Raw genomic sequence first — 27,003 nt, forward strand, 5'->3', positions numbered from 1 at the left:
TTTTTGAAATTAAAGTCAATATGGTTAAGTTTATTTACAAGTTTGATTTAAGAAAAGGTTTGAAAATTCAATGGCATAAGGCCAACGTTTCTAATCATTAAAATATGTCTAAGTTTGAAATCACAAGCAAAGAAGTTTTTGAAAAGAGGGAGAGATTTTGAAATTAAAGAAGTGGACTTTAATTTGGACTTTAATAAAGCAATAAGCAATGAGAAATATTCAGACATCATAAATATCAAGGCATCAAATAAATATAGCTCTATCCAAGCAAGCACTCCAATACCTAGCAGTATTTAGTATCTTCCAATGTATCAGATGAAATATTCCTTGATCAACACAGAACAAAACATCAGACACAGGCAATAATAGAAATATAACAATTAAGCACAAAGACAGAGTAGCAGATGAATCAATGACATCCAAGGTCTTGCATCGGATGAAGGTACAATCAAAGATAATTCAGTCTCAGATGTTGGCATTGGCCAAGTCATTTAGCATAGGGAATGTTGCATAGTTCTAAGTCGAAAAAGCTCAGATCAAGTCCCAACAGTCCAACAAATGCTTTTTATGGTTTTTTTTGTTGTTATTAGGTGTTTTAAGGTGCTAATACCACAAACAAACAAAAAGCAAACAAAAAATATATACTTGTTGTCAACATCAAAGCGTTGGTGTAAGCCCTAGAGGCCAATACTTTTGGTACTTGTATCAAATTATTTATTAATAATAGAAGGATTTTTCTTTATTATGTTAGTTTAATAAAGTCCCTAGAATAGCTAGTCCGTTTAATGTATCAAGTGTGACTTAATCATGAGATCCCATTAAACAAAAGGACAATATTCTTAAAGTATCTGTAGTCGAGCTTTGTTGTGAAGTAGGATAACATTAAAGCATTAAGACTATTATGTATATAGACTGATGATCACATCTCATGAATCATGGATAAGGAGTTATCAAGTCTTAAACATATGTATGGATATTAGGAGTAATTTTTATACTGGATTGACCCGCTATGAGAATACTATATAGAATGTTATGCAAAGTGTCATAAGTTATTCTCATGGTGATAATGGTGTATACCACCCTTCGACCGAAAATCACCATGGACCCTAGATGTAGAGTCGAGTGCCTTATTGCTGATCAAACATTGTTTGCAACTGGATGACCATAAAGACAATTGATGGGTACTCCACGAAGCATGCTGAGGGACATGAGTGACCTAGATGAAATTTGCCCATCCTGCGTAACAGGATAAATGTCTAAGGGTCCAATATTGAACTGGACAAGGATGACATGGTCTATACCTTGTGTTCAATAGACATAAGGGAAAAAGGGTAATTGTACACATAAGTATTATCACAAAAGGATTTTTCAGATCACGTGACATTTTCGTGTCTTGGTTAGCAGTGATGTGTTGCTAGATACTGCTCACTGTTTATTATGTCAAATATGTGATTTAACATAATTGCCAATATCGTAAAAACCTACAGGGTCACACACAAAAGGACAGATTTATGAGATATAGAGTAAATAAGGAACATCGTAAGGTATGGTGCACTTAAGTGAATTGTAGAACATCGTAAGGTACAGTGTACTTAAGTAGAATAGGAAATATGGAAAGGTACCACACGCTTAAGTGATTTTGGTTTATCATAAGATATGGGCCACATACACTTAAGTGAGCTTTTTAGCTTCCAGCCCACATAAGTGGTTCTATAAATAGAACCCTTGTGCAGAAGCATTTGTTCAGATGAAAATTTTGTTTCTCTCTCTCTCTCTCACTCACTCACTCACTCAAAGCCTTCATTCGTAGCAGCTAGCACTGAGATTGAAGGAATCTGTTCGTGTGGACTGAATAGAGGCATTGTCACCATTCAATGTTCGTGATCACTCCTTAGATCTGCATCAAAGGTTTTAATCTCCACAAGAGGTAACGATTCTATCACTGATCATGCCCATTTGTAAGGATCACTAAAGGAGAAAATTTTAAATTCCGCTGCGTTTGGGATCGCAATTCTCCTTCAAAAAGTTGTTTGGAATGTCATAAGGAGTAATGTTTCTCTTGGAATCATTTTCATATGACAAAAATTGTAGGAGATAGGGTCTACGGAACCCCAGTTTTGACCAATTGACTTTCTCTGGTCAACCACCTTGAACCAACTTGCGAACTTGAAGTTCTCTTGATCTTTGGGACTCATGAAGGATCATATATGCATAAGGTGATGTATAATGAAGTATCCCTTGAAATATTTGACCAATTGTTGAAGAAACTTGCTGAGGAAGTCACACAAGATACCCAAATGAATTAGGGCTTCCAAGGCAAACAAGCTTCAAACTCTTGATGAATTCTTGGTCAAAATGATAAATGAAGAACATGGGGATCCATATATGATGTTTAGAACCAATCTGAATCTTTCCTTGATTGATCTCTTGCATTAAGGGTCTCAAACCTTAGTTGTGAGCTTGATGAGGCATTGGTGGATGCACACACTACCTACAAAAGAAATAAAGATATACATTGACATATTTTTGGTATTTTGGTTAGTAAGCAAAGAAAAATAAGGTATGATGCAATCAAAAGTGCTTCTTGACCTCTCCCAATGCAAACCCAATGAATGAGGGGTAAGGAGGATGTCAAGGTGTGATTCCAAAAGCTAATGCAAATGATGAGATAGCATGAGGGATCTTAGGGTCAAAATTGGGGTCTTACAGACACCTCTAGATTTTCTTTTAGTTTTTATATTAACAGAGGTTTGTATCAGATGTTGTATGAGAGGTGCATGTCGAATCACCCATGAACTTCAAGTCCATATCACACAATACTTCATCTAAAATGATGCAGTCCATATAAACATACTAACTAGAAATATGCAGTAGAGAGAGACCATAGAAACATATTAACTAGAAACATACACAACACTTCATCCAAAATGATTTACAAATTTAAGTTATAAGAAGACACATTATTGAATATTTCTAAGGTCTAACACATAGATAATAACATAACACATGATTTATTTCTAGCACAAATTTAAACACATGTGATAAGGTAATAAGAAGACATTATGTTACTATTTCTAACACATTTATAGTACAAGTTACAATGACTATTTCTGAAATAAGTTACAAACATGTTGCATGAAAATGATTAAAGATTAAAACAACAAGTTGTGATGAATAATTTCAAGAACAAAAACATATATAGATAGTACAATAAATAGTGGTATTACCATTTGTATGAACATTTTTAAAACTAACACCATTTCAGTTTCTACCAACATTTCTAGAGACATTTATATGAACATTTATAAAATTAACATCATTTCTATGAATATTTCTAAAACTAACACCATCTCAGTGGTGATTTATGTACCCCAAACGTGATGAAGAAGCTTCAACGAGTAAGGTTGGAAGAGTCGACGTTCGAGTTTATGTTGGAAGAGTTGATGTTGAAAAGAGAAGATGGAATATGAGTTTTTATGAAAATTACCTAGGGTTTTCCTTAAGAGAATGGCAATGAAACACGATGGGTAAATGAAAAGTTAGAGTCTAGTTCAGCGAGGTATTCATGCAAAATAACAAACGCGTCAGTTTTTAGGAAAAACATAGAGAATATATCAATTAAAAATTGTTAAAAAATAATAATTAGAAAAACGTCATATTTTGGGAATACATGTAAAAAGAACTACCACGTCGGGTCTTAGGAAAAAAAAAGGGAATAGATCAATTAAAAATAAAAAGAAAAAGAAAAAGAAAGAAAAGTGCCATATTTTTGAAGTTCATGTAAAAGAACTCTCACGTCGGTTTTTAGGCAAAACCGAAGGAAAATACTATTTAATAATTAAAAATAAAAAATAAAAATAAAAAAATAAAAAAACAAAAAAAAACATTTGAACATATTAATTTAAAAATATTGATGCAAAAGATATCACCCCTCGTTTGGCCAAGGAACCGAGGTATAAAGCAAATTAAAAATAAAAAAGAAATTATTAGAAAAAAAGGTATTTGAAAATATTATATAGAAAAGTAAATAAAAAAGAGAAAAGGAAAAGACGCCATGTGACAAATTAAGAAAAAAGACATAAAATGAAGTATCTGGGATTCAAAGCCAGGTCCCTAGTAGTTATATCCACTCAGTTTTTTGCAAAGTTTTGTAATGAAATATATTATTTGTAATAGTGTTGCCTCTAATGTGTTGGTGCTTCCCTTTATGCATCTCTTACCACTGGTCAAAACATCAACTGTCTTAGTCAGGGACTTTCTCTTCGGGGAATCCTCCTGGTCCCTATTGTTGTCTTTGGTGTAATTAGAAAGTTGACCTCTCTCTTGATTAAGACCTTGATTGTATCCTTCACCATGATGCATTCGTTGGTATTATGGCCATGATGTTTATGGAAACAACAATACTTGGATTTGTCAGTTTGAGAGGACTCCCTGAACGAAAAAGGATTCTTTATTCCGACCTTTCAGAACTCAATGTTAGCATAACCCTTATATATTTTATCCCAGGATATGTTTAGGGGAGTGTAGTCTTCAAATTACTACATGTCTCCTTATTCCCTCTGTTGGTTGGACTCCTTCCCGATTGACTAGCTAGAGCATACGTCTGTTGATGCTTGGTTGTCTACCCTTGAAATAAGTTTCTCTTCATAATTAATAAAGGGCCAGTTCTATTTAGTAACTCTTTTAAATCTTGGGCCTCCTTACACCCTTATTTTACCATGAATGAGAAATCCTTCTTTAAACCATTTCAAAACTTCAGCATTTGAGACTCTCGTCGGAGCCTCCCACTTATATGGCTACTTGCGTAAATTGATCGATATATGACCATAAACTTTCCTTCTTGTCATGAGTAATTTCATTGAGTGTGACTATTATCGTTGGTTTCCACTTTCGAACTATGAAGCAAGCAATGAATTTACATTACAAGTCGTTCCACCGATCTACACTTCCGTAAGGCAGATATTTGACCTGATCATAGTTGATCTAGTTAGAGTTAGTGCAAAGAGCTTACATTTCGCCACCTCATTAACGTGATAGTAATTCATATTATCGTCAACATGCTGGACATGCTCAATTGGATCTCCCTTTCTGTCGTAACTATTCAACTTTGGAGATTTCTTTAGTGATTTAAATGTACAAATGTAGAGGATACGAGTAGAAAGAGGATGTTTATTTTGGTATTTACACTGAGGTTTCTCCACTTGTTCCTTGAGGGGAGCATGACTTCCTCTTCCTCCTTTAGGTCTGGGAGGAGGAGTTCGGTGTCTTTGGCTTCTCAGATGACTTGGAGATCTTGGAGCTGTATCCCGACAAGATGCGGCTGGTTTAAGAAAGAGTTTTTACTCCTTCAGGAAATGGCATTATGCATTGTGTTTCCCTGCATATTTGCATTGTTAAAGCTTTCTTCAAGGTGGAGTAATATTTCCTCTATTGCTTGCAAATTGTATCGTTGAACCATGTTTAAAGCATTATTCAATAGCTTATTAGTACCTTACATACTGAGGTTGGCTTCTAGCAGTTGGAAACCAGGTAATACCTTTAGTCTAGGTACCTTTAACAGTGCTAGAGATCTAAGCGATGGTCTGTCTTGTTGAAATTATGGAGAAGATCCTAAGAATGAGAGAGGTTAGAAGACTCCTTGAGACATTCTATTTTAATGGGATCTTGATGTGAGACTACCGACAGAGAATTCACTAGGACTTGATCAGTACCTTTTTTAGATGGGGGGTGGATCTCTTGAAGCTCAAACGACTATGGTGTATCTAGAACCTGCCATTGCTTGTGTATTTAGTGGAGATATAAGAAGCAATGCTAATCTTTGATAAGGAAATATCAGGAAAAAAGATCTATGATTTAGATTCAAGAAATCTGAATTTATAAGTTGAAGAAGCTTTGGTTCAGTGAATTGAGAGATGAATGTTCAAACGTGGAAAAGCGAGAATCAAATATTGATTCTAACAGTGGTCTCGAGCTTCTGATATGGTGAAAGAGGGGATAACCTGTAAGGTCAGCACTCCAACACCCAACTCAGTATGCGAGTAAGGTGATGTGAGTGAGTTTTGAATTCAAAATGTACCTGAGAAATCGTGTGTTCCCCCTTATATAGTGAGATGTATATAATTTCTCGCTTATTTATTAACGTGGAATGCATAGATCAGTCAGATTAATCCTAGATATAGATCATATGCGTTATTGACTAGGACAGCATACATGCGCCGCATTATACACATGATCATTTATCTCTCTAGGTTGTAATTTTTTTGCCTTTTAGCCGGCCCAAAAGAGTTACCACTGTGAAGCTTTTGTTTTAGTCATCAAATAGGTTTACGAGCTTGTAAACGTTGGACAGATGCATGAAAGCATTCTGGAAAAAATTGTGACATGTTGCAATGATATGTGAGCAAGGCACACAGAAAGCTCAAAACTTTCCACAGTTGCACCAAACTCTTTGTGGGTCGACATTGTATTGTCTCATTGGTCGTACCTCATTGTATACTAGAGTGGAGACAGTAAAACCATATGGACTTCAAAAAAACCAAGTATCATGGTCACTATTATGGAAATGCACCATAGTGATATAGTTAAACTACATTTTAACATGCACCAGAACATCCTTAATCCGCCAACGTGCTTCAAAGAAAAACACAAAAGTCAAGTGTCCCGCCAATGGGCATTTGAAAATTGGAAAGACTAAAACAAGGCAAAGTGTAGTCAGTGGAGGAACCACCGTAACTTTGTCAGGACCAACTATGTCATTTCAACTGAATTTAAATTAAGTAATAAATACATGGCATAATATAGTTCTATTACAATTGGCTATATGTCTAAACATAGTTTGTTAGTCGATCCACTTGCATAACCATCATTATCAAACTTCTAACGCACCTAACAACAAACATACACCCATATATCTAAACACATTAAATTTACAAACATAGAAAAACCTTTCAGTAAAATTGAAAACCAATACATGTCATACACCCATATGCAAACACAACAAGTTACAAAATCATACATCAATCTTTCATTAACACCTAAAACCAATACATGACAAACACTTAATTACAAAACCAATAACAACCCTAACATTTTAATCCATCTTTCAAACAACAAACACCAGCCACCAAACCATCATACCCATATCAATACACACAACCAACATATCAAACCAAATAAACTACCAAACACCATAACAACAAATTATTTTTCTATCCAATACAACCATTAACACAAAATCCACCCCTCCATCAAGAATGCTACCACCACATGTAACACCACCGTTTTTATTTTTGTCTCAATTAATTAAATTATTATAATTCTTTGTGTACTTGTGTAATTATTGATTATTTTGTTTAATCAAATGAAATAGGAGTTTTGAGCCATTTATGTGAATTGAGGAAAATATATGACAAGAGGAGATAAACTAGTAAAAAGTTGGGAAAAACCATAATTTTAGGAAATATGGAGAACCATATAAATTCTAAATGTTGGTGGAAAACTAGGTTTTAGAGAATTTGAGATTACGTAAAAACAAGAGTCAAGTGATACGTCTCGTGATTGTATATATAATATAGTCTATCGGGTACTTGACTGCAAGTGCACAGTCTAGTCGTTTTAGTTTTAAAAGATATCGAACCCATAAGGACCGATGGTCAAACTAATGCTACCGACGTTACTATGTTTAGCTAAGGGAATGATTTTTAGAAGTTTGGTTGAAGAAAATTAAATCTAAGGGAAGTTAAGTCTTAAGAAAATATCTTTCTGTATGCAACACATTAATCGTCAGGGATTCGATAAGTCACCGGGGTATAATTTAAGCACCAAATATCTTTCTGTAGAAAATACTTATTTAAAAGGCTTTATCTCATACTCTCGTGATTGTTGATTCAGACTATACCTTTAAGTCAGAATGTACGCTCTCGCTGTCCCATTTGAAGTTAAAAATACTTTTTGAAAATAAATAAGTTCTAATTGCTTTTAAAGTGCTCTCGTTGTTTTTAAAATCAATGCCTAGTTTTTACTATCCAGTTCGACCCTCACGCTCTCGCGCTTATCGGTTCTCACCTTAGTTAATTTCCCACTCTCGTGGCAAAATCTTATTATATAGCTTCTAACTCTTGTGATAAAGTTAATTAAATTTAAATTAAAAACCACAGCCAAAAAGATTGTTTGAGGAAAGAAGTTTTACACCGATTATTATTAAATCCTGTTTAACTAAATTGTTTACATACTGATACCGGTAGTTTAGCCGGACATGTTAAATAACGTAAACACAGACGAACATAAACAGATCAACAATAAAGCAAACATGATTATAATAATAATAAAGCAATAACAATAGTAATTGAATCAAAACCTGGAAATTGGATTAATAGAATACGCCGAATATTGAAGTACTTGAGCAGTCCTCCACAGGTCGGTAGGATTATGCTTCTTCAAAATAATTGCTTAAACTAAATTAAATAAATTGTAGTAGTTCCCTAGTGTAGGAAACTACTAATATGGCTAAATGAAAAAACGGAAAGGAAAAAGGGAAAATCAAAGCTCTGAACGGTAAAAGAAAATAGTGTTGCTGAAGAAAAATAAAAGAAAAATAGAAGTGTTGTGGAAAAATAAAGTGCAGAGAAAGGTCTTGAAAGCTGGCTTCAGAGAGGAAAATTAAGCGTGCCCGTAGGTTTCCAACTTCCATCCTTTTATATTCCCCATTAGGTCTTGGCAGTTGAGAAAAATAAGGATGACTTGGTTGAGTGAGGAATCCACGGGAAAGTGGCTGAGGAACGAGAAATAAGGGCCTGGTGGATCACTTCTGTTGACAGATTCAAAGCGCTGAGTTTGGCCGCGTGACGTTTGTGATGGGCATGTGACGGTCGTGACAGGCTGGGCGTGACGGTCGTGACAGACTTTGTGACAGTCGCCACATGCACATAATTTGTATTCTCTGCTTTTCTGCTGTTTTCTCTTATGTTTCTTCTTCTTTTCCTTCCTTTTCTATACTTTGCTCATTTAAGCATGGGAATTGAAATACCTACAAAAATAACTCGAACACTTGCGGAATAATCGAAATATAAATGAAAGTGGTAAGATTTTTGAGTGTAAATCAAGGCAAATATACGACGTATTTTCACGTTATCAAACTCCCCTAAACTTGAATCTTTGCTTCTCCTCAAGCAAATAAAATTTGAAAATACTAGTTAAACGCGAATACATAACACATTTCCAATTAGTACGTGGTTGTTAGGTGCTTCATTAAGATGACAGATACTCAAGTAAAACACTAAAGATACAGTGACGACACAAGCAATAAGCATTGACGTAGATCTCTCCTTTGTACAAACCAATTCGAATCATGCTATTATAGCTCAACCTAATGCTTCTCGTTCCTATTTCACCCGGTTTCATTCTAGCGCAATCACATTAAGCCCTTTGCCTTTACACGCACTTAATGAAGTAGTCGGTTAGTGACTTTGATCCCTTTTTTAGCACGAGGTCTGGTACACTAGTGTGGTAACCCTTTATATATCCCGTTTGAAGGTTGTCGGGGATCGAATCGTAGTTCTCCCTACCGAGTCCAGTACCAGGTACCTCTGAACCAACCAGCCGAGTTTTTCTGTTCCTTTCTTTTGTACATCTTGCAACCATTTGCATGGTGCATTTTTCAATTTCTCGATAGAAAAAGTAATAAGGATCTTCTTAATTCGTAGGCATCAATCATTTATATTCATCGGCTCTTCACATGGTTTGTGTTTAAGACGGTGCTGACTGCTAGTATAAACTACTAGGGGTTAATATAGAATGGAGACTTTAGGTATCGGTATAATGGGTATTCAAACTGATCTCGTAAAAGTGAGAGATCTAAGGTGTCAGGACGGTATCAATCTTGTTAGATTTTTCTCAATTTCCTAACAGAACCTCTGTAGGGCATTGTATATACTCGTAGGGTATGCATTTAACTTTAAAAAAAACAAAAAATTTGTTATGGAAAATTAGATATAAATGATTAGATAAAGACAAAAAGTTTTGTTATGGCTAAAAATAGAAACAAGTAAAGGAAAGACAAGGATTTCCTCCCATGTTTAAACAAAGCATTGTCCTTAATGCAACAATATAAAGAATGAAAAGGGAAGAAACACGAAGATCACTACTCGTCATCACAACGTTGGGCTCTGCACGCTCTAGCTCTTGCTCGTGCAGGCTCACTTCTTCCACGCTGGGTAGGATCCAACCCCACATGCTGAGTGTACTCCTGGATGGAATCAATGCGATGTGTCAGGGCACTCATCTCTTCGGAAAGTTCCACCATCCCCTGGTCGTGCCAGTTCGCATAGTCATGATGATCCCTCTGTATCTGCTGGATCGTTTGCATCATTTCTGTTTGGCGCTCCTCCATCCTCTGGTTGTGTCGTAACATCTCAGTGTAGATGTATTCGATGGTGGCGGGTCGTCGCTCATTTCTTCGATGGCCTTGGGAAGATGTCTCTGCAGCATACTCAAGAGGTGGATGTGGCATTTCTCGGTCAAGTTCCTCTTCGACTTCATCTACTCCATTATTAGGATCTCCTTCATTGGTCTCAGGAGCGTTCTGATCAAAAATCCAATTCGCCATATTCTGCGGATCTGTATGGTTCCTGTTGGGCATAATGATGCTTCGAACTATCTTGTTCCTAACCACGGGATGGTACTTCCTGTCGTCTCTGGCCTTGATGAGATGTGAGGAACGACAATAGTCAATGTTAAGGAACTCAGCTGGCAAGGCGGGTAAGTTGGCGAGCCTATCCCCCAGATTCAGTCCTAATGCTATGGAGGTGATGATTCCTCCAAAACAGAACGTTGTGCTGCCTCTCATGCATGCAACCTGTATGTTGGCCAATAGGAATGGGGTGGCATTGAACGTCACCGGGGTGAACACACAGTGAAGAAAGAAGAGCTCCTTAGAGTTTACCTTGTGATTGTTGACTCTTCCGAAAACCGTGTGCCCTAAGACTCGGTGGAAATATCTTGTAGCTGGGTTGTGGATGTAAGTTGCATTGAGTGCATCCCAGCTTGCGACGTTCATGTTGGTAAGGCTATGCCACACTCTAAATGCTATTTCTGACCATCCGTCAAGGATACATCAGTGAACTCCCTCTCCATGTCGGAAGCCAAGCATTCGCGCTATTTGATTTTGGTTAAGGGAATACTCGGTACCGAACATTCTAAATGTGGCGGCTCCGGTGAGAAACTGAGTTGCACCAGGAGGGGTAATGTAGGAGAATGAACTCAGGAATTCCAAGGTCAGTGCCTCATAAGTTGGTTGCAGGTTGGTGCAAAGCTGCGTCAAACTAGAGTTGTTCAGCATCCATTCTACACCATCTGAAAGTCCCAGCTCCGTCAGACAGTCGTTATCAACATACCTCTTGAAATTCTGGTATCAGATATGAGATGTCGAAGGTAATGTCACGACACTAATATCTGAACAACAACTAAAATATAAACAGGATAAAAACAAAGAAACAATTGAACAAGTGACACAAGCGATTGTTAACCCAGTTCGGTGCAAATTCACCTACGTCTGGGGGCTACCTATCCAGGAAGGAAATCCACTAAACAGAATTAGTTCAAAGACTCTCGGTAAACAACTTCAAGTTACAGTCTTTTCACCTAATCTCTACCCGTGTGACTTCTATCTAAGAACTCTTAGATATGAGACCCTACTCACTCCCCCTCAATCACATCAGTGATATAAAAACAAATACAAAAGAAAGAAGACACACTTCAAGGACACATACTTGATCTTGCTTAAAAGCTTCAACCAAGTAAACAAATCCTGCATAAGCGTCAGTCCAATTCAAACATTACTAAGATGAATGAATGGCTCACAGAACACAAGCTCACACAAGGCTAAAACCCTAAAACTCTCTCACTCTTTTGTATGTTTCTTTTGTGTTTAAAACAGGTTTTACATGGCCTTTAAATAAAAGCTTTTGAATGGGCATGGGCATCATAAAACCCTAATTCTATTTTCCTTGTGTATCTTCTAAGAAACAACAGCTAATCATCCCTTATTGGAAAATAGATCATTCTGACTGAATGTTCACATAATCACACACAACTTTGCATGAAAGGCGCATTCAATCTCCACATAATCACACACAGCTTTGCATGAAAGGCCCAATATTAAGATACATAACATTCAGACTGAATGTTCTATATGCACATGTCTTAACATCGGGTCTGACATCTTAGCTAAATCCTGCACAACCATATTTAAACATCCTGCAGGAAGCTGATATCACATGTCAAGACAACACACGTGACAACTTGTGATAACACTAAGTTTTACCAAAATTGATGCCAACACAAAGAACCAACAAACTCCCCCTTTGGAAAAATTTGGCTAAAACATACATTAGATCATATGTTCATAAGAAATCAATCAAAGTATCAGTTCAGCAGCAGCAGAAGTAAACATACACACATATCTAGCAAAAATAGAAACTAGTAAACACACATGCACTTGTGCTCAGAACACAACACACCACCCCTTCAGATAGTCCACACCAAGCACCAATCTACTTCACACAGACAGAACACTTCCCCCTCTTCTCCCTCTTTGTATCAAACATCCAACATCATCTATAGCTATATCTATTTCTTCCCCTTTTTAGCCAAAAGAGACCAAAGAGACAAAATAAATGTGTATTCAGTCATAAACCAAAATGTCAAAAGTTAAGGGTTACAAAACCAAGTACATATTCAGCTGTAAGCAAGCTGAGATACAAACCAACAAAACATGAATACAGGAAAACAAAATTGCCAAAATCAAGAAAATCCATCAAAACAATAGCAAAAACCATCACATCAATAAACACCATCACATCACTAGGGACCAAAGTCAAAGGAGCTAATCAGAGGAGCTTGAGCTTGCAGCTTCATCAGCATCAGAAACAGAATTTCCACTTGTCTCATCATTAGTTGCAGACCTCTCACTAGAGGTGTGGGCTTCAGCTTCCTTAGCATGTTTAATATTCTCACCTTCAGCTCATTCCAAGCTTGCAATCAGGGCTTCCAACGATTTTTTTCCTAGCTGTTGCTACCCTTATCCCTTCACCCAGCTCTTTACAAGTCTTTTTCAGCTCAGTAATAGTTCCAACTTTAGAGGCTGGCTTTTTCATAGCAGACGTCATGACAATGTCCTCGACATGACTGCCTTCAAACAGTTTATAGTGCACTGACAGAGCAGGTTTTCTTCTACTTGGTAAGTCATTAGAACTCAGAATCCCAGGATGTTGACTCAGGATAATCCCACAAATCATAGAGGGAAAGGCAACAGGCAGCTTAATTGCATTAGTAGATGCATGCTTGATAATTTGTTCAAACATAAATCTACCATAGTCAAAATTCATTTTGGTTCCAACAGCAAAAATAAATCTTCCAAGGGTATTAGCAATTGTGGAAATGTGGTTGGTAGGCACCCAATTTGCAGCTCCTATTTTATGCAATATTGCATCCTTGACAGTTAACTTCCCAACAGGAAGACGCTTTTTAATAGGCCACCCTTTCACCTGCCTTGTTGTAATTTCTCTATAGACCTTATTGTTTGTAGCTTCCAATTCACCTACACCCTTAGCTCTTCTTCCTAGAAAATTGTTAATGATAGTGGGAGAGAATGTGATACACTTACCTCTCACAAATACTTTGCAAAATTCCTTGTTGTTCTTATCAACAATATCCTCAGGAATATTGACAATGAATTCCTTAACCAAACCCTCATAGCACTGAGAGAACCCAACCACAATCTTCATCAACCCAGCAGTCTTTACTAGGTCCATGACATCATTGACTTCAACATCATCCTTTCCTAACTCCCTTTCCACAGCCACCCTTCTTTGAATCATAAATTTCCATTTGGCAGCTCCATCTTCAAGATGGAAAGAGATATTATCCAAATGCACAGCAACAACTTTCACAGGGGACTTTCTCACAGTGGTCTTCTTCACAGGAGAGATGTCAGGGACATCTTCCTCAACATCTTCTTCAGACTCAGAGACTTCTCTAACCTTCCTCTTTTTCACTTCAACCTTGCTCCAAGATTTGGAAGGACCAACACCAGCAGTCTTCTTAGCTGTTTTAGCTGACATCATTTCAGCCACAGATCTTCCTTTTTGAGTCTTCATACGCTTTGCCACACTTGGCTTTAAGTGATGAAGTAAGCTATCCTCTTGCTCATCAGACCTATCATCCTCTAGGTCAATCACATCGTTTGCAACGTCATGCTTCTCAGAATGGGAAGCATTGGTAGTTTTAGATGCCACATATTTTCCTTTACCAGACACAGTTTGCCCTAGAGAGCACAAACCTTCAGTAGCCATGTCCTTCTCAGAACTGGAGGAATCGTTATTCTTCTCACTATGTTGTGCAACCTCGGGAGAGGGGTACATTTTAGACAGGGGAGTAGATACTCCCTTCACAGAATGTCCTTCATTAAGGATTCTAGTGACTAGGTTCCTTATGACACGATCAATGTGGTGTATATCTTCCTTAGAACTAGTGGCATGAGTTGAGCCAGAAGGGATACTAGAGATGTTACCTTGATTGGGGCATACAGAAGCTAAGGCATCCATGGGATGGTTTAAATCAAGGGCTTTGCAGGGAATAACTGATAGAGGAACCACATCCAAAATCTCATCATCGTGAATGTCCATGGAAGGAGTGCTAACCTTGTGAGTAGACTTAGTAGTTTTTGAGTAAGATGTAGTTTTATGTTGTGACATCTTGACGTTTCTGTGGAAAAATTGCAGTTGCCCTAGCAGAGGAGTGTGAGGAAGAAGCAGGGAGTTGGAAGAGTTGGAGTAGGTAGTGAGGTTGCGTGTGAAAAGGTAATAGATGGTATTTCCAAAACTGGTGATGATTTACCATAATGGGGGCGCTTTATTTTAGCCACATAGACATTACTTTGCTTACTTTTCCCACTCCATATTAATTGCTACAAGTCTTCATAAATGCAAAGCCCTAATTTTCCTCTCAGGACTTCAAACTGAGTTACATCCAATGCCTTTGTAAAAATATCAGCTAACTGCATCTCAGTAGCAACATGCTCTAACGTTACAATCTTATCCTCCACGAGTTCTCTAATAAAATGGTGACGGATATCAATATGTTTTGTCCTGCTGTGCTGAATAGGATTCTTAGAAATGTTTATAGCACTCAGGTTGTCACAGTACAATGTCATGACATCTTACGTGACATTGTATTCAATCGGCATTTGTTTCATCCACACCAGTTGAGAACAACTACTTCCAGCTGCTATGTATTCATCTTCAGCAGTAGACAGAGACACATAATTTTGCTTATTACTAAACCATGATATTAAATTGTTCCCCAAGAAGAAGCATCCTCCTGATGTTCTTTTCCTATCATCAGCACTTCCAGCCCAATCAGCATCGCACTATCCAGACAACACAGATTCATATCCATGAGTGTATAGCATCCCATAGTCACTAGTGACATTGACATATTTCAGGATCCTTTTCACTTGGTTTATGTGACTCACCTTTGGTTCAGCTTGATATCTAGCACATACACCTACAGCAAAAGCAATGTCAGGTTTGCTTGCTGTGAGATATAGCAGACTCCCTATCATGCTTCTGTAGAGACTTTGATCCATACTGACACCATTTTCATCTTTAGACACTTTCAGATGAGTAGGAGCAGGTGTCCTCCTGTGGCTTGCAGTCTCCATGCCAAACTTCTTAACAATATTTTTGGCATATTTACTTTGAGATAGAAAGATAGAATCTTCCATCTACTTGACTTGCAGGCCAAGAAAATAGGTTAGTTCTCCAACAAGGTGTAACACCCCAAAATTTGCCCTCCTCATTCATGCATTCATTTAGCATTTCATATTGAATTTCATCATGTCAATCAGAATTAGATCCAAGAAACTTAAAAAAAAAAAAAAAAAAAAAAAAAAAAAAAAAAAAAAAAAAAAAAAAAAACGAAAAAAAAAATTTATAAATAAAAATAATAAATAAAATATAATAGAAAAAAACTTGGACTTGGACCTCTCTCATTTGAGCCCACAAAGCCATGAAAATCAGGTTATAAAAGAGGGAGATCAGACAGAAAAAGGAAGAGAAGCAAAATACTCTGGGGTTTCCTTGAAACAAAACCCTGGACAAAACCTGGAGAGAAACCTGACAGAGAACTCAGAGCAGCCTCCAAACCCTGAAGGGAACTCAACTGCACAGAATTACCTCTGCCTCACATAAACCCTAAAGATTGTTTTGTAAACCTCACGGGTGCAACTCAATTTCAATCAAGCTCTCCAGTCAGGTTTGCCCTATATCCATCATCTCTATGCTTTCAATTTGAATTTTCTGAATGTATGAGGTATTATGGGTGAATTTGATACCCTTTTGATGCATATGTTTAACAAGAGGTTTAGGCCTCCTACCCTTGGTTGCTTTTTATGAGCTTTTTGTGAATTGAAAGGGCATGATTCATGTGGTTACATTTTGATTTGGGGGCAACTCTTGGTTACCCTATCTTGTTTCACTAACCCTTTTGTAGAGTTTTTGTGAAGGCACATGACTTTTGCAGGGATAACTTGTGTGGTTTCCCACTTTATTTGTGGGATACCCCCTGGAGGTTCATTCCGATTACCTGTACTGACTCACCTTTCTTTGATGGCATTAGCTTGGGAGATCCCTGGGTTTCTTACTCCTTTAATTGCTGTTACTTCGGATCTTTATCCGTGTGGTACTTTTACCTCTTTTCCGCATTTTATCGCTTTCTTAGCTGGAAGACCTCGATAGGAGGCATTTGTTTTCTTTTATTTATTTACTTCTGAGCCCCTTGTTGGCACATTTACTTTATACATGTTTGTTTTGTATGTGTTCGTATCCCTGCAGGTAGCGCGGTTCCTTCGTCAAGGACTGCCTTTTTTGCCCTTGAGCATCCCAAACCCTAAAACCCAAAGCAACACGTTAACTCCTTCTACTACAGACGAGTAAGTCTCCAATGGTCGAGCATCCGGTAGATTGCGTAGTGACGTCGTTCGTCCAAAACCCAATCCATAACCCCATAGTTAGCCGAACTACGTTTTGCTCTGATTCTCAGGCCAGATGAGATACGTAGGCATAAGACGCGATGTCTTAGCGAGCACAATTACCCTTAACCCCTAGGTAGCCGAGCTATGAAGACTCTGATTCTCATATTCAGATGAGATACGTATGTAGTGGATGCGACATCCGCGTGAGTCATTTTCATTTAACCCCTTTTTTAGTAAATAACACATTAGATAAAGCCACACCCTCTAGACAAGAACTACAAAAGTGGATCCCGTAGAGTACTACGGATGCGTAGGGATGCTAATACCTTCCCTTCGCATAACCGACTCCCGAACCCAAGATTTGGTTGCAAGACCCTGTCTTGTCCTTTCCTTTTTCAGGTTTACTTCGAGCGTTTCCTTTCCCTCCTTTGGGATGAATAACGCACGGTGGCGACTCTTCTGTCATTTTCTTTCGCCGGTTGTTTTTTCGCGCACTGTATTTTTCAGGTTGCGACAGCTGGCGACTCTGTTGGGGATTGAAAGAAGTTGACCTCTTGCTGGTCCATCTTCCCTAAGCGAGTCCCTCCTAGCTTGTGTGATTTCTTGTTTATTGGGTGTTCATGCTTTTGTACATTTATTTGCTTACCTGCTTGCATGCATCTGTTGTATCTGTTGGATCTGTTTGTTTGTTTGTTGGGATGGGGTGTTCTATGAGAGATAAGCCCATTACCCAGGCTTGAGTGTACACACAGGTTTTAGAGTGGATAATCATGAGGCTTGCATGGCGTGTTGCTACGTTAAGTCGTTGGTGAAGAACCACACCCAGACGAGGTTTCTTTTGGATATATTATGTCTTACGGGTGTTCCGTAACGGCAGGATGTTCCTCTGGAAATCGTCGACTCTGGTGACCATTTCCCGAGAACTCAGTCGAGGCCTCTCCTCCGAGACGTGATTATGTTAGCTCTGGTGGGCGCATTCTCGCTGCTCAATCCGAGGATCCCGAGACTGGGAACTTGCTATTAGGATGTCCTGTTGAGGGGAGTCAGTGGAGGTCTTTTGTCCCATAATAATACCAAACCTTCAGTGGTAAACTTATTATTCGCGACTGAAGGGCTGAAGCTGACGAACTTCTGTTCTTAGAACCTACCAGTGAGGGGCGGGCTAAATTCAGGAAACCTTAACCTCCAACCAACCCGGTTTTCTGGAGCAGAGTTTTGGTCTTGTATTATATTCCTCAGTGAATTTCTCTCCAGGCAGTGCAACCTGACAGATGTTCAAGCGGATCCATCAATTCTGATTGACATGCCTTTGCATTGCATAACATCATCTGCATATTTGCATCCAACATCTCATGCTTATTCATTTGCAGGGTATTCCCTTTCAAAACGGGGGTGCCTTAAAACTGAACAAGCAGTGCATCGCATACCATGCATATTAACCCTTGTCTGTTTTGCAGGTGTCACCGCAGTGTCTAATGTTTGTTCCCTGTATCAGGCAGTTATTGGTCCCAAGCGAGTCCACAGGTACCCGACAAAGGAAAATCGTCCACAACTAGCGATGGACCAAGTACAGAAAGAGCTGGCTGATATGCGTGAAAGGATGGATCAGTTCATGACATTGATGACTGGTATGGCAGAAGGCCAGGAAAAGCTGAGGGAATTGGTTGAGCAACCGAGACCCGATCCGGAGGTGGAGATACCAAATGCTGAGGGAAACCCTGGTAACCCTGGGAACGCTGATAACCCTGTGAACACTGGTAACGCGGGTAACGCAAATGCTGATGGAAACCCGGGTAATGTTGGCAACACAGGGAATGTTGGAAATGGTATTGGCGGAAGGTACAATGTGAATCAAGGAATTCGGATTAACGGGCGCCCCGTTACTGAAGATTATCAGTATGATCAATTTTCTTTGCACGACGAGGCCCTCGAGACCACTCGCCGTATGGATGAGCTTGCTGAGAAGCTCAAATCTTTGGAGTCTCAAAATTCCTTAGGCTTTGATGTCACAAATCTTGGTCTGGTTCAGGGAGTAAGGATTCCTCACAAGTTCAAACCCCCTACTTTTGAGAAATACAACGGGGCTTCTTGCCCACGCACTCATCTCCAATCTTATCTGGGAAGGTTGGGAGCTCACACGGAAGATGAAAAGTTGTGGATGTACTATTTTGAAGACAGCCTAACTGGAGCTTCTCGTGAATGGTATTCTCATTTGTCTCGTACTACCATCAAGAGCTGGAAAGACTTGGCAGAGGCTTTTGTCAAGCAATATCAATACAACTTGGACATGGCTCCAAATCGGACCTTGTTGCAAGGTATGTCTCAGACTGCCAAGGAAACCTTTAGAGAGTATGCTCAGCGTTGGAGACAGATTGTTGCGTCCGTCCAACCCCCTATGTCTGAAAGGGAGATGGCGGACATGTTCATGAACACTCTTCAAGGCAATTATATTGAGAGATTGGCTGCTTGCCCGTCAATCAGCTTTGCAGAGATAGTAATTGCTGGAGAAAGAATCGAGAGTCTGTTGAAGATGGGCCGAATTCAAGACAATAGTGCTTCCAACTCATCAGGTCCCAAGAGACCGTTTGCTGGTAACGGTCAGCGAAGAAAAGAAGGCGAGGCAAGCGTTGTGTATGCCGGCAGAGGCAGAGGTAGAGGACGCCCTAATTATTATCAAGATCAAGTGGCCGCAGTCACTATTCCAACACCTGTTCCTCAACCGCAATATCATCCGCAACAACAACCCAGGTACAACAATCAACAACAAGGAGGTAATCCGGGTCAGCAGAGACACTATCAACAACGTCCAAGGCAGACGGACCGGGTCATCGAGCCAATCCCAATGCCTTATTCAGTATTACTTCCCAAGCTGATTGACATGAATCTGGTTACGTTGAGAACTCTGGCCCCACCAATCGATCCCAATAATTTGCCTAGAGGTTATGATGTCAACGCCAGATGTGCTTTTCACTCCAACGCACCTGGCCATACTACAGATAATTGCAAGGCTCTCCAGTTAAAGGTACAAGATTTGAGAGATGCCCAGGCTATCAATTTTGCTCTGGTGCCTAATGTTATCCAGAACCCGATGTCGGCTCACGGCGGGCAGAGGATTAATGTTGTTGATAGTGGGGAAACTTTGAATTTGGTTTCTGATGTGACTAAGGTGAAGACTTCGCTATCGGTGGTTAAAGACCGACTTCTGAAAGGACAGATTTTCCCGGGCTGTGGGGAAGAATGCAGAAATTGTCAAGCTGCCGAAAACGGATGTGACAGTTTGAGAAGGGGTATTCAGCAACTGATAGATGAAGGTTGTCTTCAGTTCGATCAGGCCCGTCCAGTGAAGAATGATGTATCGACGGTGACGTTTTATTTCACTCCTGAAGAAATATATGTTCCCGAGAGACTCGCTCCGACAACAATATATTTCCCAGAAAGTACAGAACCAGCAGCGGTGAACATCGAAAGTTTAGCACGAGTTGCAATTTACTCTGACAGCCCTCAACCGACTTTGGTTGGTCCGATCACCATCACAATACCAGGACCCGTTCCGTATGAGAAAGACAGTGCTATCCCGTGGCACTATGGGGCTGATATCTACTGCCAGGGGCAGAAAGTTAACGAAGAAGACATTGACATTGGTAGCTCCGCTGTAGACAATGTTGGAGGGGTTGGTGGCTTCACTCGCAGTGGACGCCTATTTGCACCATCAACATTACGCGCGAATACTGAAGCCGAGGCAGCTGCCAAGGCTAAAGGAAACAGATGGCCGCCGAAGAGGTTACTACTGAGGAAGATCCTCCTAAGACCGCATTCGAGAAGGAAGTGGATGAGTTTATGAGGATTATCAAGAAAAGTGACTACAAGGTAGTCGACCAGCTAAATCAGACACCCTCAAAGATCTCCATTCTCTCACTATTGCTGTGCTCTGAGGCGCACAGAGCAGCCTTGTTGAAAGTACTGAATATGGCCTATGTTCCACCGGAGATAACTGTTAACCAGCTGGAGTCGGTAGTTTCCAATGTAAACGCTAGCCGGGGGCTAGGTTTCACCGATAATGACCTGACATCTGAGGGCAGGAATCACAACAAAGCCTTGCATATCACAATGGAGTGCAAAGGGGTGATGCTTTCCCATGTTTTGGTTGATACAGGCTCTTCTCTGAATGTTCTTCCAAAGAAAGCCTTAACGAAGTTGGATTGCGATGACACCATCCTGAGGCCAAGTAACTTAGTTGTGAGGGCTTTTGATGGCTCTAAGAGAGCTGTCTTTGGCGAAGTTGAGTTGCCAGTTAAGATTGGACCGCAGGTGTTCAAGAGTACCTTTTATGTGATGGATATCCAGCCTGCCTATAGCTGTCTGCTAGGTCGGCCTTGGATTCATGTTGTCGGTGCTGTTACTTCTACCCTCCACCAGAAGCTCAAATATGAACTAGAAGGTCAGGTCGTCACTGTCTGTGGTGAAGAGGATATTTTTGTTAGCCACCTGTCTACATTTAAGTATGTAGAGATGGACGGCGAGATGCACGAGATGCTGTGTCAGGGCTTCGAAGCCATAAACATCAATGAGGTCGCGCCCGAAGCTGTCTTTTCACCTGAGTTTGAGAAGGTCGGGACTTCTATCTCTTCATACAAGCAAGCTGTCGAAGTGGTTAAAGCTGGTAATGCCCAAGGCTGGGGCAAATTTGTGGAGCCAGTCATCAAAGAAGACAAGTTTGGATTGGGGTATGCTCTGGGATCTCAGAAGAATGAAACCGGTACTCTCTCCAGCGGGGGTTTGGTTTCTCCCCACATCGTCAATGCTGCAGATGAAGACAAGGCTGACAGCGACTGTGACTTAGATAGCTGGATTCGCCCGTGTGTCCCGGGAGAAAAGCTCGACAATTGGTCGTCTGAAAAAACGTCCGGGTTACTCTACTGAAAGAGTGATTTTTATTGTTTTCCTTTATTACATGCATAATAAAGTCTTACACTTTGCCCAAGGTGTAACGGCTCATTTGTAGGGCCATCCATTTAGTTACATTTCGCAATTATTTTTATCATCAATAAAGGACGGCTTTTGCAAACAATTTTGTGTTCTCTTTCTTTCAGTTTTTTTACTTTTACAAAAAAAATGGCAATGTTTCTTTTTTCGTTTTTTCTTTCTTTCCAAAAAAAAATCTCTCATTCTAAGGTAAAGCATGATCCTCCATCATGCAGAGCGGACCACCCGGATCTCACTACTAACGACACTGCTATGGCCAAGTATGACTTCGACAATCCTATCTATTAAGCCGAAGAAGGGGTTGAGGAAGATTGTGAATTGCCTGAAGGGTTAGCCAGATTGTTGAAACAGGAGGACCGAGCTATTACACCTTATCAGGAGGTGATTGAGACCGTCAACATCGGTACCGCAAACGACAAGAAAGAGATCAAGATCGGGGCAAGTCTACAGGCCGAGAGGAAAGACCGTTGATCATGTACTTGAATGTGTTAGAAAGGTCAATGGGTTGTGTGCTCGGTCAGCATAACGAGTCAGGTCGAAAAGAGCATGCAATATACTACCTTAGCAAAAGTTTAGCGACTGTGAACAAAGATACTCATTGCTCGAGAAAACTTGTCGCGCTTTGGCATGGGCTGCTCGCCGACTAAGACAGTATATGTTGACTCACACGACTCTATTGATATCAAAAATGGATCCAGTCAAGTATATTTTTGAAAAGCCAGCACTTACCGGAAAGGTTACTAGGTGACAAATGATACTGACAGAGTATGACATCCAATACACTTCACAAAAAGCCATCAAGGGAAGTGTCTTGTCAGACTATCTTGCAGAGCAACCGATTGATGATTACCAACCTATGAGGTTTGACTTTCCTGATGAGGACATCATGTTTCTCAAATCGAAAGATTGAGAGGAACCACTCCCGGAGGAGGGGCCTGACCCTGAATCCAAATGGGTTATGATGTTTGATGGGGCGGTCCACGTCAATGGTCGCGGAGTTGGTGTAGTGTTGATCACACCGGAAGGGGGTTCATATGCCATTTGGTGCCAGAATAACTTTTCCCTGCACCAACAATGAAGCCGAATACGAAGCTTGTATCCTAAGACTTGAGGAAGCCGTCAATATACAGATTAAAACCCTGGATGTATACGGGGATTCGGCTTTGGTCATCAATCAAACCAACGGGAAATGGTATACACCTCAGCCTCATCTGGCTCCTTACAGAGACTACACGAGAAGATTGTTGACTTTCTTTTGAAGAAAACTAATTTGCTGATGCTTTGCTTACCTTGTCTTCGATGATTAAGGTGCTATGCTGGAACTACGTACCCAGAATTGACGTATCTCGGTCAGAGACGAATGAAGAAAGCATTTGGTCAGAAAGTGCGCCCTCGGGGGTATCAAGTCGGTGAATTGGTACTCAAAAGATTTCTTCCTCCCAACACAGATCACAGGGGCAAATGGACACCGAACTATGAGGGTCCGTACGTGGTTAAAAGGATTTTCTATGGCGGAGCTCTGATGTTAACAACCATGGATGGCGAAGACTTCCCGTCCCCTATCAACTCAGACGCAGTTAAAAAAAATACTTCGCATAAAATAGACCCGCTGGATAGTAAAAAGAATAGGCCAGGCAAAAAAAGGGCATCCCGACGAACAAAAAAAAAGAATAAAGAGGTTCGGGCAAAAATTAGGGATATAAAAAAAGAGTACACCCGGTGAGTCGAAAACCCAAAAGGGCGGCTCAGGCAAAAATGGGTATCCCGGTGGATTGAAAACCCGAAAAGGGGGCGATCCAGGAAAAAGTTAGGGAATAAGCGAATGACTGTGATCTGAGTTCATCAGTGTTATATCACCGTTTCATTCAATCCGGCAATCTTCGAAGGTTAAAGATCGACTAATCATCCACTTCAGAAAGCAAGATGAGCAGAGCGTCTTGAGGACATACGAGCCATAGCAGAGTCGAAACTCGGTGGGACCCCGTATCCCCATTGCCATTAGGATAGTTCTCTTTTATAGCGATCACCTCTTTTCAGGGATCAGCTTCCTGATACCCTCGCCTATTCCTGGCACAAATTTTCTCCCCAGTAAGAGTCGAATAATTCAGTTAAAGAGCCTCTTTATTTTTCATTTATCAGTTTGTTTGCAAAAATGTCCGAATTTTTGATAAAACATATTGCATATGAACATAATGGTGACTTTTGCAGATGATTTGCACAGGAAAACATTTAAAATTGCTTTGAATGTGCTTAATCCCGGACGGTGAATTCAAACCGAGTAATTCCCCCGAGGCATACGTGTATTTTTGGTTGCAGGTCACAGGAACCGGGTGCCAAGTCATGAATCCTCATCCCCAAGCGGTTGACAAAGTCTCTCCTCAGCAGAGCATGTTCCCCAACAGAGTTGACAGTATCCAGACTATATATCCCCAGCGGAGTTGACAGTGTCAGACTGTATCTTCCTAGCAACAGCGGAGTGGTTGCATAACCAACAGATGAGAGGGTGGTGTTCCCAGTGTTCATCTCATTCCCCATCAGATTATTTTTAACAGATTTGTTAATCCCCAGCTTGAGGGCGATTAGCAAGTTCATATCCCCAGCAAAGGTCGTTTCCTACGACATTTCCCCAGGAAGTGTTTTCCCCACAGACTCTCCTCACAGAGCCTCGCCGAACAAAGTTTCCATAGTTGATACTCCCCCCGCAAGGTCAACTTTTCAAGCAGCCAATTTATTTTTGGTGGCTCATTGGTCCCGGCAGACGGATCATTCCCCACAGAGAATTCAATGATTGATACAGCGATATGTTCCCTACCGGAGTTTGCTTCCCCAAGCAGATTTCTTTTTACACCATGCATAACATTTGCATTTGCATGCATATCATATCAAGCATACACATAAGCTGATAAACAGGTTCTTCCAAGCAGACTGAAGAATTACTTTACAACCAAGGTCATGAGATCCAGCCAGAGGATCAAGCGTGAGTGATCCAGCCTGAGGGTCGTTTTGAAGATTCAGCCTGAGAATCGTGTTCCAGTGATCCAGCCTGAGGGTCATTTCGAAGATTCAGCCTGAGAATCGTGTTCCAGTGATCCAGCCTGAGCGTCATTTCGAAGATTCAGCCTGAGAATCGTGTTCCAATAAGCCAGCCTAAGGCTCAATTTGAAGATTCCCCAGTGAAGTCGCCTACAAGCTTTATTTCCCCAGCAAGCCCAAGTCTAATTGAGGAGTCGTTACAACATGTTCTAGCCCGAAGAATATGTACGAAGCCCAAAAGTGGAATATTCTCGAAGCTGCATATCTAATATGAAGGTTGGGTGTAGATTTCAAAAGAGGGTCAACCAGCGCATGCCTCAGATGCGGGATCCTAATGATGGGAATTTATCATCAAAACAATCCAGATCTAGCCAGAAGATCGAAGTAGATTCAGCCAGAGAATCAAAGAAAATAGATTCAGTCAGAGAATCGAAACAAAGGAGATCTAGCCAGAAGATCGAAGAAGATCTAGCCAGAAGATCGAAGTCAGGTCTAGCCCGAAGACCGGAAATAGATTCAGCCAGAAGATCGAAAATTGCAACAATTCAGATCTAGCTAGAAGATCGAAGTAGATTCAGCCAGAGAATCAAAGGAAATAGATTCAGCCAGAGAATCGAAACGAAGGAGATCTAGCCAGAAGATCGAAGAAGATCTAGCCAGAAGATCAAAATCGTATCCAGCCCGAGGATCAAAATTAATATCCAACCAGATGACTAAATTGAGTATAGGTTTAGCCAGAGGATCGAAACTCCAGATTAAGCCAGAAGACTGATTCAGATCCAGCCAGAGGATCGGAAGAAAAATAAACAGCGCGGTGTATTTCCGCGTTTTTGTGGTGTTCTCGGAGCACAAATTTTCGGTCTGTCTTTGGTATTCAATCACAGCTCACCCCGTTTGTCTGATAAGCTGTTCGCTTTCATCCTACTCGGGTTAGTTGATGATTGAATAGGGGCAGCTGTAACACCCCAAAATTTTCCCTCCTCATTCATGCATTCATTTAGCATTTCATATTGCATTTCATCATGTCAATCAGAATTAGATCCAAGAAACTTTTAAAAAAAAAATGAAAAAAAAAAGCGAAAAAAAAAATTATAAATAAAAATAATAAATAAAATATAATAGAAATAAACTTGGACTTGGACCTCTCTCATTTGAGCCCACAAAGCCATGAAAATCAGGTTATAAAAGAGGGAGATCAGACAGAAAAAGGAAGAGAAGCAAAATACTATGGGGTTTCCTTGAAACAAAACCCTGGACAAAACCTGGAGAGAAACCTGACAGAGAACTCAGAGCAGCCTCCAAACCTTGAAGGGAACTCAACTGCACAGAATCACCTCTGCCTCACATAAACCCTAAAGATTGTTTTGTAAACCTCACGGGTGCAACTCAATTTCAATCAAGCTCTCCAGTCAGGTTTGCCCTATATCCATCATCTCTATGCTTTCAATTTGAATTTTCTGAATGTATGAGGTATTATGGGTGAATTTGATACCCTTTTGATGCATATGTTTAACAAGAGGTTTAGGCCTCCTACCCTTGGTTGCTTTTTATGAGCTTTTTGTGAATTGAAAGGGCATGATTCATGTGGTTACATTTTGATTTGGGGGCAACTCTTGGTTACCCTATCTTGTTTCACTAACCTTTTTGTTGAGTTTTTGTGAAGGCACATGACTTTTGCAGGCATAACTTACGTGGTTTCCCACTTTATTTGTGGGATACCCCCTGGAGGTTCATTCCGATTACCTGTACTGACTCACCTTTCTTTGATGGCATTAGCTTGGGAGATCCCTGGGTTTCTTACTCCTTTAATTGCTGTTACTTCGGATCTTTATCCTTGTGGTACTTTTACCTCTTTTCCGCATTTTATCGCTTTCTTAGCTGGAAGACCTCGATAGGAGGCATTTGTTTTCTTTTGTTTATTTACTTCTGAGCCCCTTGTTGGCACATTTACTTTATAC

The 27,003-nt window shown here is 40.1% G+C and overlaps 1 protein-coding gene across 1 annotated transcript; it reads right to left on the reverse strand.

Annotated features, from left to right (window-relative positions):
* Positions 1 to 10,138: 10,138 nt before the first annotated feature.
* On the reverse strand, positions 10,139 to 11,053 carry LOC127137792 (uncharacterized). Its single transcript, XM_051064213.1, has one exon. The coding sequence runs from the start codon at positions 11,051 to 11,053 to the stop codon at positions 10,139 to 10,141; it is 915 nt and encodes a 304-aa protein (XP_050920170.1).
* Positions 11,054 to 27,003: the final 15,950 nt, after the last annotated feature.

This window comes from Lathyrus oleraceus, chromosome 4 (assembly GCF_024323335.1).
Source record: "Lathyrus oleraceus cultivar Zhongwan6 chromosome 4, CAAS_Psat_ZW6_1.0, whole genome shotgun sequence".
Lineage (NCBI taxonomy): Eukaryota > Viridiplantae > Streptophyta > Magnoliopsida > Fabales > Fabaceae > Lathyrus > Lathyrus oleraceus.